Consider the following 18,006-nt stretch of genomic DNA (forward strand, 5'->3'; position numbering starts at 1 on the left):
TAGGACTTCGTTTGCTAGACTGAGCATCGTGTCCTGTGTTGATACATGTGGTCTAAAGCCGATCATAGTGTGTGGATATAAATTCTCTTTGTGCATGTGAGACTGGAGTCTGTCTAGTATGACGTGCTCTATCAGTTTTCCTATGCAAGATGTAAGCGAAATAGGTCTGAGGTTTTCGAGCGCGAGCTTTTTGCCCGGTTTTGGGATGAATTTAACGATGGCATGTTTCCAAGCCGCTGGGAGTTTTCCCTCCCTCCAACACTCGTTCGCAAAATCCGTGAGGGCTGTGATGGAAGCGTCGTCTAGGTTTTTGAGTGTCTTATTGTTAATGCCGTCTTCTCCCGGGGCGGATGTCGTGCGTATCTTATGGAGGGCTGCTCTTATTTCCGCTATTGTTATGTCAGCGTCCAGGAGGGGGTTAGGTTGTCCTTTATAATCTGGTAGTGACCGCGTCTCTCGGGTTGTGCAGAAGTATTTCTGCTGTAGCGTGTTGATAATGTCTTGATCCGTGCCTGGGTCCATGTTTAAAATTTTGGTGATTTCCCTTTCAGTCGTAGCTTTATTTGATTCCGGATGAAGGAGGTGCCGCAGAAGATTCCACGTCTCTCTCGTGCCTAGATTGCCATTTACATTTTCGCAGATATGGTTCCATTGCTGCCTTGCGATTTCTGCGGAGTGGTGTTGAATTTTTTTTTGAGTGTGAGTATCTTGTTTCTAAGCTTTTTGTTGTATTTTTGTTTAAGCCATCTTTTTTCTAGGTTTTGCCTTGCCTCCCACATGTGTGTAAGTCTGCTGTCAATCGCAGTTACGTCTAGGTCATGTACTAGTTCTTTAGTGGCCTTTCCCACATCTGATAGGAGGGTTTGTGTCCACTGTTCTAGGTCTCTGATCGGTTCCTGATTTTGGTCGCGGATCGTCCTAAGTTTGTCCCAGTCGGTGATCTTGTTTTTTCTGGGTTGGGGTTTGAGATTGGCAATGGCGATTTTAGATGCTATGATATAATGGTCACTTCCCAAAATTTGTCTGGTGTTGCTCCAGCTTAAGTCTGGGAGATTTTTGCCTATCGTGAGGTCCGGGCACGTGTCCCTGCTCACGCTGTTACCTATCCTGGTAGGTTGCATGGGATCCGTGTATTGGGTTAGCCCTCTTTGCTGGGTAAAATCAATTAGGGCCGTGCCTTTCTTAGATATAGTTGCGTGTCCCCATTGCACGTGTTGAGCGTTGAAGTCGCCCACAATTAGGGTTGGGTTTTGGCCTGCAATTTGTAGGGCTTTCAGTATAGCGGCTTTCGCTGGTCCAGCCTGCGCCCTGGGGTGGCTGTATGCGTTCAGTATGAACAGAGAAGAGGAGTTTCTTTTGCTGGGTAAAATTTCGATTAATATACAGTCGAGCTCTACGTTTTCAATTTCGTGGTTAACCACGGTAAGGTTTCTATGTACCATAGTAGTGGTTAAAGGTTGTTCTGTGATGTGGCATGGCAGAACAGCCCGGTACCCTGGCAGTTTTAGTCGAGATATTCTGGGTTCTTGGATCGCTATTACGTAAGGTTTTTCGGATTGCGATTGAATATGTAACTGCAGATCTGCTTTTTTGTTGCGCATAGATCTGCTGTTCCACTGCCAAATTGTTATGCTTTTAGGATTGGCCATTTTGCTGGGATAGATCGATTGGCGCCCCTTGAGCTGACGGGGGAAGCCGACGTAAAATTTCCTGTAAAATGGTGTCGCTTACCCCGAACTTGTGATTTACATCCTGTATGTGTTGTTCGAGTCTTTGTGATAAATTGTCAACTGTTTGTGTTACGTTATCGAGTTTCTGACTGTGCTCTTCCACTTTTTGTTCGAGTTTTGGGACTCTATCCTCCAATGAGGGATTTCTAACATCAGCTACTGCTCGTTTTTTGCGAGGTGTTTCTTCCTTGCTTACTACGCTTACTGGGGTTTCGACTGTTGCGGACACAGTAGTTTCCATTTCTGTAACTTCCTGCATGGCAAGTGGTTTTGGAGGAGGGTGCTTAGATTTGGCGGGTGCTTTTAGTTTACTGTTTTTCTGTTCTAAGTGTTTGATGCGGTCCTTAAGTATTTGAATGTGGTGGAGTGCCTGATCGAGTTTCGACTGTAATAACGGCAGCTCCGTCCCTTTTCGTGAGAGGCTACTCCCGCCCAGCTCACCTGTTTCGGTCCGGGGCTCTGCGTCCGGTTGCTGGTGCCGCTATCACCTCCACTGCGGCTGCTGCTGCGTCCGCTGTCCAAGGGCGGGAAGGAGTTCGAGCGGTCCTTTCTTTGGGTGGATGTTGAGTCGTCGCTGGTCCGGGATTTTGATCTTCATTGGTGCTCCGACGTTTTAGTGTGGGGTCGTAGAAATATCTTTTTGCAGCTGTTATCGCCTCTGCGGTGCCCTTCTCCACAGACAATGCAGACTGGGTCGCAGATTTCTTCTTTGAGGTGCTGGTTTCCGCAGTACGGGCACCGTTGTTGCGGTGGCTCTAGACATACGTTTCTTCTGTGTCCGACTCTTCTGCAGTTCGTGCACGCCTCTACTTTTGGAATGAAGGGGCAGACCGGATACAGGACGCCGAAGTATGTGATGCTATCTGGCAATTCGTCCGCGTCGAAGTGGAGCAGGAGGCACTTTGATGTTCTTCCCATGGTTCGTGCTTGGATGATTTCAGGGATTCTTTTGCGAAGTTCTGTCATCATTTCTTGCTGCGATTCGCCATCGTAAGCCCTGTAGATGATGCCCTGCAAGGCCTTGTCCGGAGGAGCGATGTACGACGTCATGATGATGTCTTTGCCTTCCAGCTTGATTTTTTTTTGACTGCGACGTAACGTAGTGCGTTTGCCTGCACCGGCGTCGATATGGTGAACACATTCTTTGTACAGTTCGTTCTGGATTGGTCTTTGTCAGCCTCGGTCGCGGTAATGCCGCTAGCTGATGCAATAGCTTGCCTGATGGATTTCTCGGTGTAGCGCGTGATGTCTACGCCACCCGTTGGTCTGTAGATTATCTTATAGTCTTCCTCCAGTAGTCGTGGAAGCGGTTGCTTAGGATGGAGTGGAGAGAGAGGTTGCGCCTTCGACTTTTAGGTCTGCTTATTTGGCTTCTGAGCTGTTAATGACATAACTTTGGGGTCCTGATTACGGTAAGACACAATCGTTTTCCAATCGGCGTTTCCAATTCGTCTGGGGAGGCGTTCGTCCCAGCTACGGCGTACTCCATGACTGCCGCCGTGGCGTTCGCGCCGCGCCAGGCCTGGCGTTCGGTTAAGCTAGGACGCGGGAGCGACGCTGGCTTTAGACAGTCGGAGCTCGGTCGCCCGAGCTCCGATTTGCTTAAATGAGGTCTTGAAAGGTGCCGTATAGACTCACGCTTCTTGTCCGTGTGTCGGAGTCGAAGTATCCTGGGTTCTTTCCTTGCAGACGGTGCTCGAACGCGGAGCCCATACGAAGCACATGCGCCTCCGTTGGCCCTCTAGCGGGAAAAAAACTGCATGGTTACTAGCCAAAGTACAATTGGCCCCGTTTGAAATTGGCGCACTGTGACGTCACGACCGTTTCGACCAACTGAAAAGCGTGACATTTCTGTCGACAACTGCTGCTTACAACGATGAGACATTAAAGGCTTTCGCCTCAAAACACTCTTCTATTTTCTCTGTTTCCATCGTTCTCCAAGCCATTTTGTTTACTGTAACTTGTTGCACCAGTCGCAATATTTCAAACCATGCTTACTTTTCTTTTTAAAACAACAGGTGAATGCTGGCGACATACATTTTCCGGTGCTATAATTTAAAGGTTTGTCGAAAAGACCCTCTTATCAACAAGACCACCACCTGAAAACCGGTGCACCTAATTTCATTTTTCAATATTTTTTTTAGATGTCGGTACCTTGACTTACTAATAATTGTTATTAGTGTGTACCCGCTTCCTGTGTATGGCTTTGCTACTAGTAATAAATTCTTTTTATGCCTCACACGGTCTCGATGACAGTTTGTCTTTTGGTGCAAACGTTTGAAGGCTGACAGTTTACTTTGAATGTCTACTTTCTTACTCGTGTCCTGCGGCTACTTCCCTCAGTACCTTAGGACTGCGATGTCTTGACCAAAATGCCAGCCTATGAATAGGGTTCATAGTAGTCTTATACCCAACTCATCCCAGCGCAAGACTCTTAAAATGTCTTGTAATCAGGTAATCCATAAAACACTAGGGGTTTCTTCCTAACGCCTGCCACATTTTCTGGCTATTTTTCAATCACATGTCTGGGATTCTGCATCCAATAAAATGTCAGCTCCTGCTACGTTTTCAATTAATGCAACAAGAAAAATGAGCAAATGGCGATGCCAATTTTATTAATGCAGTCGATGATTCCTAAGAGGAATCAAGATGCTCATTTACGAACAATAGGAAATGTCGCTAACAATGCGAAACTCCTCAGATGAAAAAAACGCCATAAGAAAGCGCTGAAATGCAGCGCATAATTTTATATAAAGCAAATAAATGAAAGTAAACTAAGAGAAGCGAGTGAACAGTTGGAAGTAGAATATCAGTCCTGCCAGCAAAATTACGCCCCAAGAAATTCTGAAAGCCTGGGTAGGCGCAATAAAACTATCCTTAATCACGTGACTCAACTTTTTATTGACAAATCTATATTCTGAGCCATTAATAGCTCATTTCAATAAAATAATATATAAAGCACGGCTAAACTATTGCTGTGAAAATTTATTGATTTATTAGTTTCAATACCCTCAAGGCCTCAAGGGCGTTAAACTGGGGGTGGGCACAAAGCAAATAGAAAAAAATACAAAATTACAATGTGCAGACTTGTTAACCTATAATAAAGTTGCTATTGCAAAAGGAAGCCAGTAAGCCCTGCCTTGAAAGATGGCGCATCCACGATAGAGGCAATGGATGGGGGAACGCTGTTTCACTCTGTGCATGATTTTAATAGTATGAGTTGAAGAAAACATTGATACGGCCACAAAGAATGGCGGCCATAAACAGGTGGTCTGTGCAAGGTTATATGCATAAAGGCTAGAATTGAGGTTCGCGTTTTAACGACGGCGAAAAAAAAATAAATTTATGAATTAGGGACAGGTGAGAAATTTTCACTCGGAGAAGTGAATGGGGCAGCCTAAAAATTGATTTCATTAGGAGGCGCGAGCTGGAAGATGACAGTTGATGGTAATCAAACGAGCGGATCGGAGTTGTGCAGATTGAGTGTTAATTAAGTTACGTTTAGCTGGACACTATAATGCCGATGCGTAAGGCACCAGGCCAAACTAGAAAACAGTGAACTGAATTTCACTAAAGAAACAGGCCAGAAACACCAATTGTCTGTCAATTCATACTGTTTAAGATGAAAGAAACACGCGAATATCACAGGTACGACAAAAATACTTATGTTAACATGGGCATATGTGTCAACCTGCAGGCGTCAGGGTGTAATACATGTGGTTCAGTACCACAATTCGAGGTACACAAGCTGTTGGATATTCGTTTGCTCGAAGCTAGCGTATATTTCGCACATTGGCGGAGAATCGAGGTGTTGCTGTATCCTCTGTGCATTGCCAGAGTAGGCAGCAGCGTTCAGCTTTCGTTAACTCCACATATTAGGGTGCGCGCAAAGCAAAACACCCGGTGAAGCGACAACACTAATAAACCGCAGTACTGCATAGAGTAAGTTATTGAAAAGCACAAGGATCTTTTTTAATACATTTTTGAAAAGATAACATAAAGAAAATACCCAATGAGGGCTATTGATAAATCTGATATCTAGAATTGCAAAAGAAGGCTGCGCTACACACCTAGACAACGAAGGCACACAAAACGACTGGACCAGCGCTGGTCCTGCCGTTTGGCCTGCCTCCTTTGTCTTCTTCTCTCCCTCTGTCATCTTTTATAATTCTCATGTACCAACTAGCCCCACACATGAGTTGCACATAATAACCGGTGACGTGGGCCATTCCACCTTCAGGTCGGGCTCGATTTTAATAGGGAAGTTGTACAGGCGGCAGAATTCATGTATTCCAATGCTCATACGAGCACGTCCTTTGCAGGATGAGTGGTGAACCTTTCTTGACATAATAAAAAATAATCAAAGATAAAGTTCTTTCTTTCCCTTTATGTTCTTTAGGTCACTTTTCTGAGCAAAAACCAGCAATCACGTTTGCAGGTGATATCAGTGATACCTGCAACTTTTAATGCAATCTATGCGCTTGTTTCGATATCTCTTTCCATCATTTCGGTAGCCCTAAAAAACGGTCAACTATCTGCTAATCGCCATCGTGTTTTTTTCTATCAGGCCTTGCAGAAAAACGTACATGAAATGCCGTACAATAGAACTGGCAGTTATAATTGGGCGCCGCCAAAATTGCAATAGATCATTAGTTTATGTTGCTTTATGCACCATGCAACTTTAAGCTACGCATATGACGCCCCCCTGAGCTACAGAGATAGACGTCTTCATCGCAAAACTGGGCGATATAAAATCATCATGTCAGCCATTACCAGCACGTCTTGCGTTCTAGTCAGCACACTAGGACAATTTGAAATTCAAGTGCTAAACTAACTGTCATGTTTTTCATATGAAAGAAGCCAACAGCCACAGAAACCAAGGGGCACGGAGGATATTTTTTTTAATTATTTGTTTATTTTGTGGAGCTAATTGATTAGAAAAGCAGAAGAAAAAACAACCCCATGCCGCCGGTGGGATCCGAACCCACGACCTCCGAATTACGCGTCCGGTGCTCTACCTCTGAGCTACGGCGACGGCTGTTAAATCTTTTGTTTTCGGGGGTATTTATGTTTACAAGTAACCTAACCTTGAGAATGTTCATCAGCGCCACCCACGTTCATAAGCGGCGGACGTAGAACGTCCTGAGTTACCGCAGGTGTGACGTAGAACGTCATCGAACGGAGAGGGTAGAAGCTGCGTGAGAACCCTCTTATGCTTCCTATGGCGTCAAGGCTGCCAGAACCGAGGCCCTCGCTAAGCAATTAAGCAAACAAGGGAAGGGGAATGAGGGGCTCGTTATAAATATGAAAGAAGCCAACAGCCACAGAAACCAAGAGGCACAGAGGATATTTTTTAAAATTATTTGCATAACAGGCGTTATGCACTGCTGGACGTTTGTTGCTGAGAAGCACTTCGTGTCTGTTCGCACCACTCCCGCATTGCTAAACCACCCTGTATAATACCCTAAAACGAGAGACTCGGAAGTTTGAAAGGACAGCTTTCATAGAATGTATCTCAATAGTATGTTAAAGCTTAAAATAAACGAAGGAACTAACCATCAGTTTAGCGCACTTTGCAGCCAACCCATCTCTCAGCAAGAGCTTCAGTAAAGCGCACATCGCTGCGGGAACCACCGCTATTACGACCGAATAGCGACTGAACTGGCTGCCGTTATAAGCGCATGGAAGTCTTTTAGTGCGGAAACACTAATTGAGGAGGACTAACCGGCTCATCGAGTATGTGTCAAGCTTGATCTTGAAGGTGACGTTGGCAAAAACTAGCATAGGAAGAGGCCACACATAAATTAAACAAATATTGCCGTGACTGGGTTTCGAAAAGGCGGTTGCGCGAACAGATAAGCTTCGCTGGCCATTGCACGACACCGCCATGCTATCATCGCAGCCGATAGCGCTTAGAGTTAAACTACAACACACACTCGCGTTGTGCACTGTACATTGTCGACTTCCTCAGCTTCCATCTTCCGACAGAACAGATCAGATTATTTTGACCTCGATGAGAGCTTAACCTTAGTCTAATATTGTAGCGGGCTTACAACGATGACGATGAAAATATGCACTATGCCACGAGTCGACGACGGGTGAAGAGGACAAAGATCTCTCACTCGGTCCGCTCAGCGCTGCTCGCAGCTATCCTGGCTGCCGGTACAAGTCTCCCTTTGAATATTTGTAAATGTATTTTTTCCCGTTACATATCTGATGGAGGATCAGATTTCACCAACGCCCACATCAATAAACGGACGGCACCTCGGCAGCTTAGCCGTGCCCGAGACGTCTCCCAGCAAAGAATACTGCCGGAAACACCGTCGGTCATTCTGGCTCACCGTCGGGATCCTGGGACGTTTTCCGGCACAGATGCCATCGACGTCCACGACTGGCTCAACATGTACGAACGTATGAGGGCCTACAACCAATGGGACCCTACCTTCACGCTTCCCAATATGATATTCTATCTGAAAGGCACCGCTCACGTCTGATACGAGACCCATGAAGATGATCTCACAAGCTGGGACACATGCAAGCTAAAACTTCGGGAACTGTTTGGAGAACCATTCGGCCGACAACTAGTGGCCAAGAGGGACCTTGCTTCCCACTCCCAGACCTCGACAGAGCCCTATGTTTCGTATATGTAGGACGTGTTGGCCCTGTGCCACAAACTTGACGATGAAATGTCTGAATCGGGCAAAGTAGGCCACGTTTAAAAATGCACTGTGGACGACGCATTCCACCGGATAATTTATCAAAATTGCTCAGCGGCTGACGGCATCGTAAAGAAATGCCGACGCTTCAAGGAAGGCAAAAGCCGGTGGCATTAGCCGTGAGTTCGCCCGGCTCTCCAACACGACTAAGACATCATCATATCAAGATCTGCTACCCCGAGAGGCTTCAGCACCACCTGAAACTGTCACGCGCGTCATCTCACGAGAACTGAAAGCCATGTCCCCTGTCATCCCGGAGCCACCAGATGCCGACCATCAGTGGTCTGCCATGTCTGTCATCAAAGCTGTAGCCCGCTAAGAATTTTCTAACCTTGGTCTTCAGCCTACCGGCTCCATGTCTCCTTCCCAGCCCCGGATATATTACTGCGATGAGTCACGGACGGCCTCATAAATTGGACCCGCGCTGACGCCACCCTTCCGACTGGTAGACATCCGATGATCGGCTTATTTTTCACTGTTCGCGTGTTGGCCAAATCGCTCGCCACGGTCGCAACCGCTGGTTCCGTCCTTACACATCGAATTACATGCCAAGCTTTCACCGCCCCGAAGATCAAGCAGGTCTTTTCTCGCCGAGCGCGGATCCCCAAAGCACTGCTGCTGATTTCCTGACTGCCCGCCTGAGCCGCTCACCGTCCCCTCTGCGGCGACAGTCCCGTTCACCCGAACGCTGTCGCTTAACCCCTCCTAGCCCCAGCGGAGGCTCCCAGACGGAAAACTAGGCAATGCAGCGTCTGGAGGCGATGCTGCAGTAGAGACCCGGCTCGAAGATCCTCGCTTAGCACTTCTTGCACAACGTAACTTGCTCAGCATTCATGTTGAAGGAGTCCCTGTCATAGTCCCGAGTGATACCGGTGCGGAAGTATCCGTCATGAGTTCCCATTCACGCCACTGCCAAAGTAAAAAAACTGACGTCAGCCCCTACAGCCGTTGTCCGCGCTGCCGATGGTGGAATGCCTCTGGTGATCCGACTACACATAGCCCGTGTGACAATCTCTGGCCGCCACATTTCCGTTCTGTTCGCCGTTTGGACCAGTGCCCTCAGGATGTCATTCTTGGCCTTGACTTCCTTTCTGCTCATTCGGCCCTCGTCGACTGCGGCATTAGTGTCGTTGAGCTTGACCTTCCTCCATCTGCAGAGTTGCCGCCTCAAGTTGTACCGTCTTTCTACAGCAGAGTTCATACGTCGGCCCCCGACGTCAGCACTCATGTGTCTTTCTCTTGTGTCCAACCTGTTCCCGATGGTGATCGCATTCTCTTTCCGGCACTTGATGTGTCCCTCACACGCAGCATTGCGCTTACCCTTACCGTCGTCACAATCTCTGCAAATCGAGCATACCTGACGGTAATTAACATTGCCTGGCGTGTCCAGCCGCTCCCGCAATGCATAACGATCGCAACGCTCAGACCTGCTGCCGAAAGGTCATATCGGCTGTGGCCAATTGCGTCTCGTTCTCTGCTCTTCGCCCTTTGTCTAACGTGGCACCAACCGACGAGTGCGCCAAAATGATCGCTTCTGAACTCTCACCAACGCAAGCCCGAGACCTGATCTGGCTACTGCCCTATTTTTGAGACGTCTTTGACTTGGATGACTACCCGTTGTATCGAACCTCTAATGTGAAGCATCGCATCAACACCGATGATGCCGCTCCTCTTCACAAACGTCCATATAAAGTGCCCAGGGGAGAACGCCGTATAACAAAGCAGGAGATGGAGAAGATGCAAGATAATGACATCATCGAACCATCGTCGAGCCTTTCGACCACATCAGTCTTCCTGATTAAAAAGAAGGACGGAAGCTGGCGCTGCTGCATCATGACCGTCACCTCACCGGCATCAGTAAGAAGGCTATCTATCCTCTGCCTAGAATCGATGACGCACTAGATTGCCTTCACGAAGTCAAGGACTTTTCTTCAACTGACCTTAGTTCAGGGTACTGGCAAGGAGCTGTTAGTGACATGGACCGCTAAAAGACCACTTTCATGACAACTGACGGCTTATGACGGCTTATGCAACGCGCTGGTTACCTTCGAACGCATGATGGACTCCCTTCTTCGCGGCTTTAAGTGGTCTACCTGTCTTTGTTAGAGTTAAGAGCCTGAAGGAGAGAAAGGCAATCAGAGTATACATGCAAGGGTAAAGGAGAGGGGGCACGCTGGGCATAACAACAAGCCTCGTGAAAAGCAACAGCCTCTGCGCAGAAGGCACTACAGCCTGTCTCGAGACGAAACTGGCTCACGTTCCGCAGCGCGCCAGAAGATGAGAATGCGACGTAAGCAGCACCCGCAGAGTGGGACGTATAAGAACCGTCCTTGAATATATGAAGGCCGGGAAGGGGGGACTGAGAGGGAAAGTGAGAAGGTAGAAGACGGGTGAAGGAGAATGAGGAAGCCAGAGAGGGATGGTCGCACCAGGGATCAAAGCGAGGCAAGATATCAGATGGTAGGTAAGTGTGACCTCCAAAGGTGACGGGATCTACACCGTTTCAAAAGGTTGTACTCCGCACAGAGGCCATCCAATTCCAAGGGAAGAGGGGGTACCCCATGGCGGAAGGAAAGAACTAAGGAGAGGCCCTGACGTCACTTTTTGTGAAGCCGCGCCGCAACCGGAAGTTGGCTCGGCTCTCCTCACTATCTTCTTTCTCCACCGAGCTACGGGGCGGGGATCGCGCGCGGCTCGCAAGCGCTTCGTAACAGAAAGCTATAAAAAAAAACCACGCCGCTCGCCGCTACACTCCTACACCTCCCTCCCCGCAAACACGCACCTAGACAAAGACCGGCGCACAGGTGCGGTGAACCTTTTCCGACGCCAGGCGAAGAAAGACGACATTGCTCAGCTCACCATCCTCCTCGGGCTACGCGTTTGGCCTTCGAAACGCAGCTCAGCATCGCCGAGAGCGGCTTCATGTTTCTGTGCTGTTTGGTGAGGTGCGAAAGTTCGCTGATCAAAACAATCAACGCTTTTTCGCGTGTCGAAGCGCGGTTCCGGAGTGCCACCTTTTCGCGAGATTCATTTCAATGCATCGATCGTCCGCGTAACGACACCAAGTTTGACGAACAAAATATGAAATGAGCGGTTATTTGCAGCATTTAAAAGCAATCTTAGATGCGTTCGTAACGTCACGACGCCAGGCATGTAGACTTTAACACGCAAGGCCGAACACACCGTGCCGAAAGCCCGTCCACCGCCACCGAGAAACACTCGGGCCCCTAGCAACAACAACGCTAACGACGCCGTATGCCGTTGCTAGTGGCCCGAGTTTTCTTAGCAACAACGACAACGTTGCTAGTGGCCCGACTTTTTAAGCCTAAATTTTGACGTCACTTCCGCCACATTCTCACCAATGCATTGGGAATACGAAGGGCCTCTCCTTAGTTTTCCTTCCTCCATGGGGTACCCGGTGGAGTACCTGAAGCGCAGCCGTGCGCGTTGTGCGGAAAGACCCTGTGATAGCGAGAAGAGGGACGGGCTGCACTGAAACAACCTTCTCCTGAAGACGGGAATTGCCGCTGCGAGACCAAAAAGCGGGCGCGGCGAAAGTTAAAGCGGGTTGTATTACTTGAAAATAAAGCCTACGTAGAGAACAGGGAGGAAGGGAACGATGGAACGATATAAATGAGACAAGGCGCGAAGTGAGGATCTCTGCCTTCTCGCGGAGGAAGTGAGCATGAGGTAGAAAAGTGAGGTGGCGGTCGAAGACAACGCCTAAAATTTTGAGTTCCAGTTTGAAACTTAATGGACGGCCCGAAAAGCGCACGGTGGGATTACGCTTTTCCATTTTAACTGGGAAGAATACAAGTACAAGTACTATCAGGAAGGCACTTACAAGCGGCCGGGATATCTGCAAGCAGCGCGAAGAGGTACGAGCGAGAGATCTTTGTCGTTTTCGTCTATAATCGACTCGTGGCATAGTGCATCTCTCCATCGTCGTCGTCAGCCTGCTACATGAGCTGGGGTGGTAGTAGCGCCGTCCCGACAATACGGGGGCCCAAGTGTCAGCCACGTGGTAGGGCGTATGGAGGCGGACGTGGTTGATGTCGGTGGCGGTGCGAGAGGACGATGGTGAGGACGCATGGGCAGCGATTTCATACTTGACGTCAGTCACTCTGCGCACCACACGGCAGGGGCCACTGTAGTGGGAAGGAAGTTTCTCGGGGTGACCATCGTGACGCGAAGGCGACCACAGAAGGACGACGCATCCAGATTCGTAGTTTACTTCACCGTGTCGGTCGCCGTGAGTAGACTGCTGGGACGCTTGAGAGGCTTGGAGCCGATGGCAGGCTATTGGCGCGCCTGGGTGGCTTCATCAATGTCGTAACGGGCTATGCGTTGGTGGGGACTAGAAAAGGCGGCATGGAGTGCCGAGGGCAAGGTGGCGTGCCTACCAAACAAAAGTTAGAGAGGGGAATAGCCCGTGGAGCCATGCCGTGAAGAATTATTTGCGAAGGTCACATAAGGCAAGACGCTCTCTCAGTCGCTGTGGTCGGAGGAGACATACATAGCTGATATGTCGGTCAAAGCTTGGTTGAGCCGCTCAGTAAGCCCGTTGGTTTGTGAGTGATACGTTGTGGAGAGCTTGTGCTGCGGGGAATACGAACAAAGGATGTCCTGAACGACTCTGGTCAGATCTGTGCGGCCGCGATCGGTGAGTAGTTGGCGAGGAGCGACAGACTGAAAAAGGATATTTTGGAAGAGAAAATCCGCGGCTTCTTTTGCACAGCTCTTCGGTAAGGCACGTGTGATGACGTATCGAGTCGCATAGGCCGTTGTGTCCGCGATCCAATTAATGCCGGAAAGGGATGTGGGAAAAGGGCCGAGAAGGTCGAGGGCAAGATGGTGAAAAGGTTCCAGCGGGACATCAATGAGCTTGAGAACACCGGCAGGCAGTGTGAGGGCCTCTTTCTGCGTTGACACAGGTCACAAGCGGTGATGTAACTCTTAATGGGACGATATAAACAGGGCCAAAAGAAGCGGCGCCGGTCCCGAGCATAAGTGCGGCGCGGGAGACAGCAAGGTGTCCGGCTGTCAGTAGATCGTGGAGTTCTTCAAGAACCAAGGAGCGTAGCTGTTCAGGAATAACAAGCAATAGCGGAGGGGCATCAGGGGATAGGCTGTGGTGGTGGAACATGTTATGCTAAAGAACATAGTTTCAGGGACGGATTCGGGTGTTCTGAACACAGGCCATCAATGAGTGATTGTAAGGAGGAATCTTGACGCTGTTTGTCGGCGACGTTGAGGAGATCAGAAATAGCAAAGACACAAGGCACGCTATCAGTTTCGCGAAGATAAGCGAATGTCCCCGCCCATTCTGGGGTCTGGGGCAACTAGCTCGCTGACTGGGCCGCCTCACTGGCGTCGGCGCACGGCCTCCTGCGGCCGTCATGGCTGTCACCCTTGTCAGTGCGCACCCGCATGCGTACCGCCATACTCGGGCTTTGGTCTGACACCTGGACCGCGGAACATTCAGACACCCTCCTGGCTGTTTTTGTCCCCTCTATTAACCGTATCCAGCTCTCTTTCCCTCCACCCCGATCTCTTGTCCCTCTCCTAACTGGCCATGGTCGTTTTCCCTGCTACTTCCATTGTTTTGCCCTCCTTTCTTCGCCTTCTTGTCCATGCGGGGCAGCTGTGGGGGATGTTGTCCATTACCTGCGTGCCTGCCCTCTCACCGCGGACATAGCAGCACGGCTTCCCGGCTATCCGCACTTTCTTTCCCCTCATGACTTCCCCTCTTTGTTAGGTTCCCCACGGTCTCGTGCGTTGCTTATTCGCGTTGCTGTTCGCGTTTCTTCCCTTCTTTCCCCTGTATCTCGTCTTTATTCCCCCCGGATGGCTCGTGGACCTCCTTGCATTTCTGCGCCTCCCCATGTCTCATGTCGTCGGGGGCACCATATGGCCAATTCTGGTGGGCCGTGGCCCTGCCCCTGCCTCACATGCATGTGGATGGCACGTGGATCTTGATTTTGTTTTTTTTTAATGTTTACATTTATTTTTTGTTTTGTTTTCAATTTTTTTCTTTCCTTTTGTTTTCTTTTATTTCCTCTAGCTGTTATATTTTTCATGTTTTAATTCTTTGGTTATTTTTCATTTCGCTCGTTCTGTTTGTTTTTTTACCTGCCTTTTTGTCATTTCCTTGATTCCCTTTTCGATTTGCCCTCTCTTTTATGTACACCTTCTGCTTTCTTAATCCCATTATCTCCTGGTTGTTCGTTTTTTTTCTCTTTGCTTTCTTTTCTTGTGTCTTCCTTCCTGCAGATCCCCGCACCTTCCCTCCTCCTGGCCGCCTGCGAGCCTGTCTGAAGAATCTGGGCACGCTGGACCCATCGCTCTTTCATTTTCACTTCGTCCTTCCCAATTCTTAATCCTTCAGGGGTGTCTTGCGTCTAAAAATCACTTTTGCCCGCCGATCATTTGTGCCTCTGTTTTTTTTCTCTCTCTTGTAATTGTTTTTTCTTAAATTTTCTCTTGGGCGTTGGCTCCTTTTCTTTTATTTTTTTAATTGGTTCGCCTGCGATAACCGTTGGTTGGGTGCGGGCTTCCTCTCGATTTTTTTAATTTTTTTATTTCATTTCTTGAGAGTTTTAGAATAAAAGGGCAACAAGGCTAAGGACATGCTTTCGCCATCTATTAGGGTTAGCTACTTGAAACCCTACCAAGTTTTTGCCTATATTAACACTGTTTAGAATGCCGTGAACATTCGCCACATTTGGATGTGAACATAACAGCAGGTTATCAGCAATATTTTTTTTAATATTTCAGTTTTTGTAATATTATCATTCAGTATATTGGCGAAAGAAAAGTCTCAGACTTACCCTGGGATCTGGGGAGCAGAAAACAGGGCCAGGTCGGTAACCGTCCGCGCTGTAACCGTTTCCTGCATTAAAAAAAAAATGTGGAATTTTTTTTTATATTTCGAACAGCATAATAGCACATTTAGACCCCTGAATAAAAAGCGATTAACTGAAAGTGAACCATTTAGTTTAAAAAAATAGCCTTTTAAGCTATAGAAATGGCTTCATCGGCGATAGCACCGTATGATGACATAAAAAGTTGAATTATGTAAACTCTCCGCTGGTTAACGATTTTTCGTTGCCCTGCAGAACACGCAAACAGCTGCCTGTTTTTGCTCTAAAATTGTAGGCAGAAGAGAAAGTACTTTTGCCATAATACGAGAGAATTAAGAAGTATATGTTACGGCACTTCGCATAGCAACGTTATAGAGCTGGCCTTTCTAGTCAAAAGTATCAACATGCCACGGGTACATATTCTTTTATGCAGGTGGTAATTCTGATCAAAGTGTTTCTTTAGGTCTTATATAAAGGCGTCACTAGCACAATAGAATGAAATATGTGTCGAGTCCCTTCTGCTAGCTGATCGTCTTCTATTCCTAAATGCTCGAGAACCGTAATTTGCGCACGCCCCACTTTAACTGTTTCATTCTCTAGTTGTATCCCAAAGTAAAGTATAATCATACTCGAGGAATCATTTTATTTATTTAAAACTTACAGGTACACTGCCGGGCCACAATAGCAAGCATCATTTCACAACAGAATGCTCTGCAAAAACAGGCGAAACAATGCACTGCAGAAAAAGAAATCAAGGTGTATTTGAGCTTTTTCGCTAGCATCACAGACTGGCAAGGGGAAGGTTGAGTCACTCTAATATTGAAGTTATTCCAATCAGTTACGGTCTTCTGAAAATAAAAAGCATTAAAACAATTATTTTTTTCACGGAATGGCTTCACAGTTAGTTGATGCCTCTGCCTAGTGGCATATCCCGAAGAAAATGACATTATGCCAGAGATGCCAACGTTGTATAGGGTCTATTTACAACCTGATACATGAATTTTAGTCGGGAAACTCAGTTACGATGGTATAGTTGTGCAAAGTTGGCTGGTATTAAAAGTTCTGTGACTGACGTGCGGGAAAAATTATTGCAGATAAAGCGAAGTGCCTTTTTCTCCACCCGTCCAAGGTTTTGATGTTAGTTTGTGTAAGAAGGTTTAAGATAATTGCTGCGTAATCGAGTTCTGGAAGTATAATTGTCTTATATGCCACTAAATGGACATTGGTTGCGGACAGTTTTAAGGCTCTTCTGAGAAAAAAAAAAGTAATTTACGGCAGGCGTTATCTTTTACTTTACCAAAGTGCTGTTCCACTTGAGGTTGTTAGTTATCGATAAGTTAAGCTTCTTTTTGTGAGTAATACACATATAAGCACTTTTGGTAAAATTTACCGACATCTTCCAATCCTCACACCAGGCAACAAGCTTCTGAGGTGCGTTGTTTAACAACACTTGATCCCAGGGGCTCTCTATTCCTTAATGCAGGGCACAGTTATATTTATATACTATCGATTTTACAGGAACATCTTTTACAACGTCATTGATATAGAGGAGGAAAGGAAGAGGTACAAGAAAGAAGCCCTGGGGAACGCCAAATTCAAACGAGAGTTTTTCTGAAACTTGCTGATTCAGCTGAACAATACGATATTTATTATTGCGCATGTACTATCATATTCCTGCGTAATGTGCACACCTGCCCTGCTAGTTACATGGGACAGTGTACTCAGCACGTCTATGTTTGCATCACATCACTTTAGCGACGTATGGGAGAAGCTGGCAACGAATTTCTGCTGATTAGGCATATCAGAGGCACAAAGACTTGACAACTCCTTCTAAGAATGCAGCCACTTTGTACGTATCTGGTAGTTTGAGAGCCTCGCGCAAAATACAAACTATCTGACAGTTGTATCTTAAGGCAGCCCCGTCTTCCTTGGTCCCGAAGGAAGATTACAGCCAGACGGGGAACGAACTACCACGGCATGGCTGCAATTTTTTATTCGACCGCTTAGGATTTGGAGATAAAAAAGGAAGAACCCACAGCATCTTCACAATATTTGGCATCCTTAAATTGCCGTTAAGAGGTCCTCAGCAGTGAGCAATGAAAACTTACCAATTATCACGAGTGTTATAGAAAAAAGAAAACTTTCAACTCTCATTTCTTGCTGCAGGGTTGTTTGATATTCCTTCAAAAGCTTTAAGGAACTCGCACGCGTGGAAGCTTCGTGCAACAGCGAAGGATACGCAAACTATATATTTAAATACACACGTGTTCAGTTTAAAATATGCTGCCGGATTTCCAGCTTTTCTAAGAAACCAACATCTTGGTGTCAACAACATTAAACCTTCAGAAACATTGTTCCCGTCCTTCGACACCCAGACAATGGCCTATTGTTCGGAAGAAGACAAGGCAAGCGCGAACAATAAGGAGGTGGTGTTCGTTGCCGCTCGATGGTCTCGCTTCGTGCAATAAGGTTTCAAAGGTTTATGCTCTGAAGCCGCCACCTGCATGCATGGCATCATCAGTTTTCTCCTTAGAAAAAAGGGACTATGCAGTGCATAGCCACTTGCAATGCCTGGAACCGTGCTTTAACGCTGCCTGCCGCCTGCGCCGCCCTACAACACGCAAGCAATAATTTCGCTGGAAAGATAGCGGTTTCGGAAACTTATATAATACGTCACAAAAACCCATATTTATAAAC

At 47.4% G+C, this 18,006-nt stretch overlaps 1 protein-coding gene and 1 pseudogene across 3 annotated transcripts in view; one reads left to right on the forward strand and one right to left on the reverse strand.

The window, feature by feature from the left end:
* The window catches only part of LOC149327124 (alpha-tocopherol transfer protein-like), a 563,535-nt pseudogene that overhangs the window by 225,985 nt on the left and 319,544 nt on the right, over nt 1-18,006 (forward strand).
* LOC149327126 (P-selectin-like) overlaps nt 1-18,006 on the reverse strand; it is a 73,048-nt gene that overhangs the window by 39,809 nt on the left and 15,233 nt on the right. Inside the window, exons 2-3 of one of the 3 annotated variants that reach the window (XM_089564472.1) lie at nt 15,277-15,338; nt 2,172-3,471 (exon numbers count right to left, since the gene is read on the reverse strand). Coding sequence is in view for 1 of the 3 variants with exons in the window: in XM_089564471.1 (XP_089420597.1) it covers nt 15,277-15,338; nt 17,418-17,463 (108 nt within the window). In the remaining 2 variants the exon portion in view is untranslated. Of the gene's footprint in view, nt 1-2,171; nt 3,623-15,276; nt 15,339-17,417; nt 17,547-18,006 lie in introns of those variants that run through there. The other 2 variants (XM_089564471.1, XM_089564473.1) reach the window with 2 other exon arrangements.

The sequence above is a fragment of the Amblyomma mixtum genome, chromosome 10 (genome assembly GCF_055824585.1).
Source record: "Amblyomma mixtum isolate Tamu chromosome 10, ASM5582458v1, whole genome shotgun sequence".
Lineage (NCBI taxonomy): Eukaryota > Metazoa > Arthropoda > Arachnida > Ixodida > Ixodidae > Amblyomma > Amblyomma mixtum.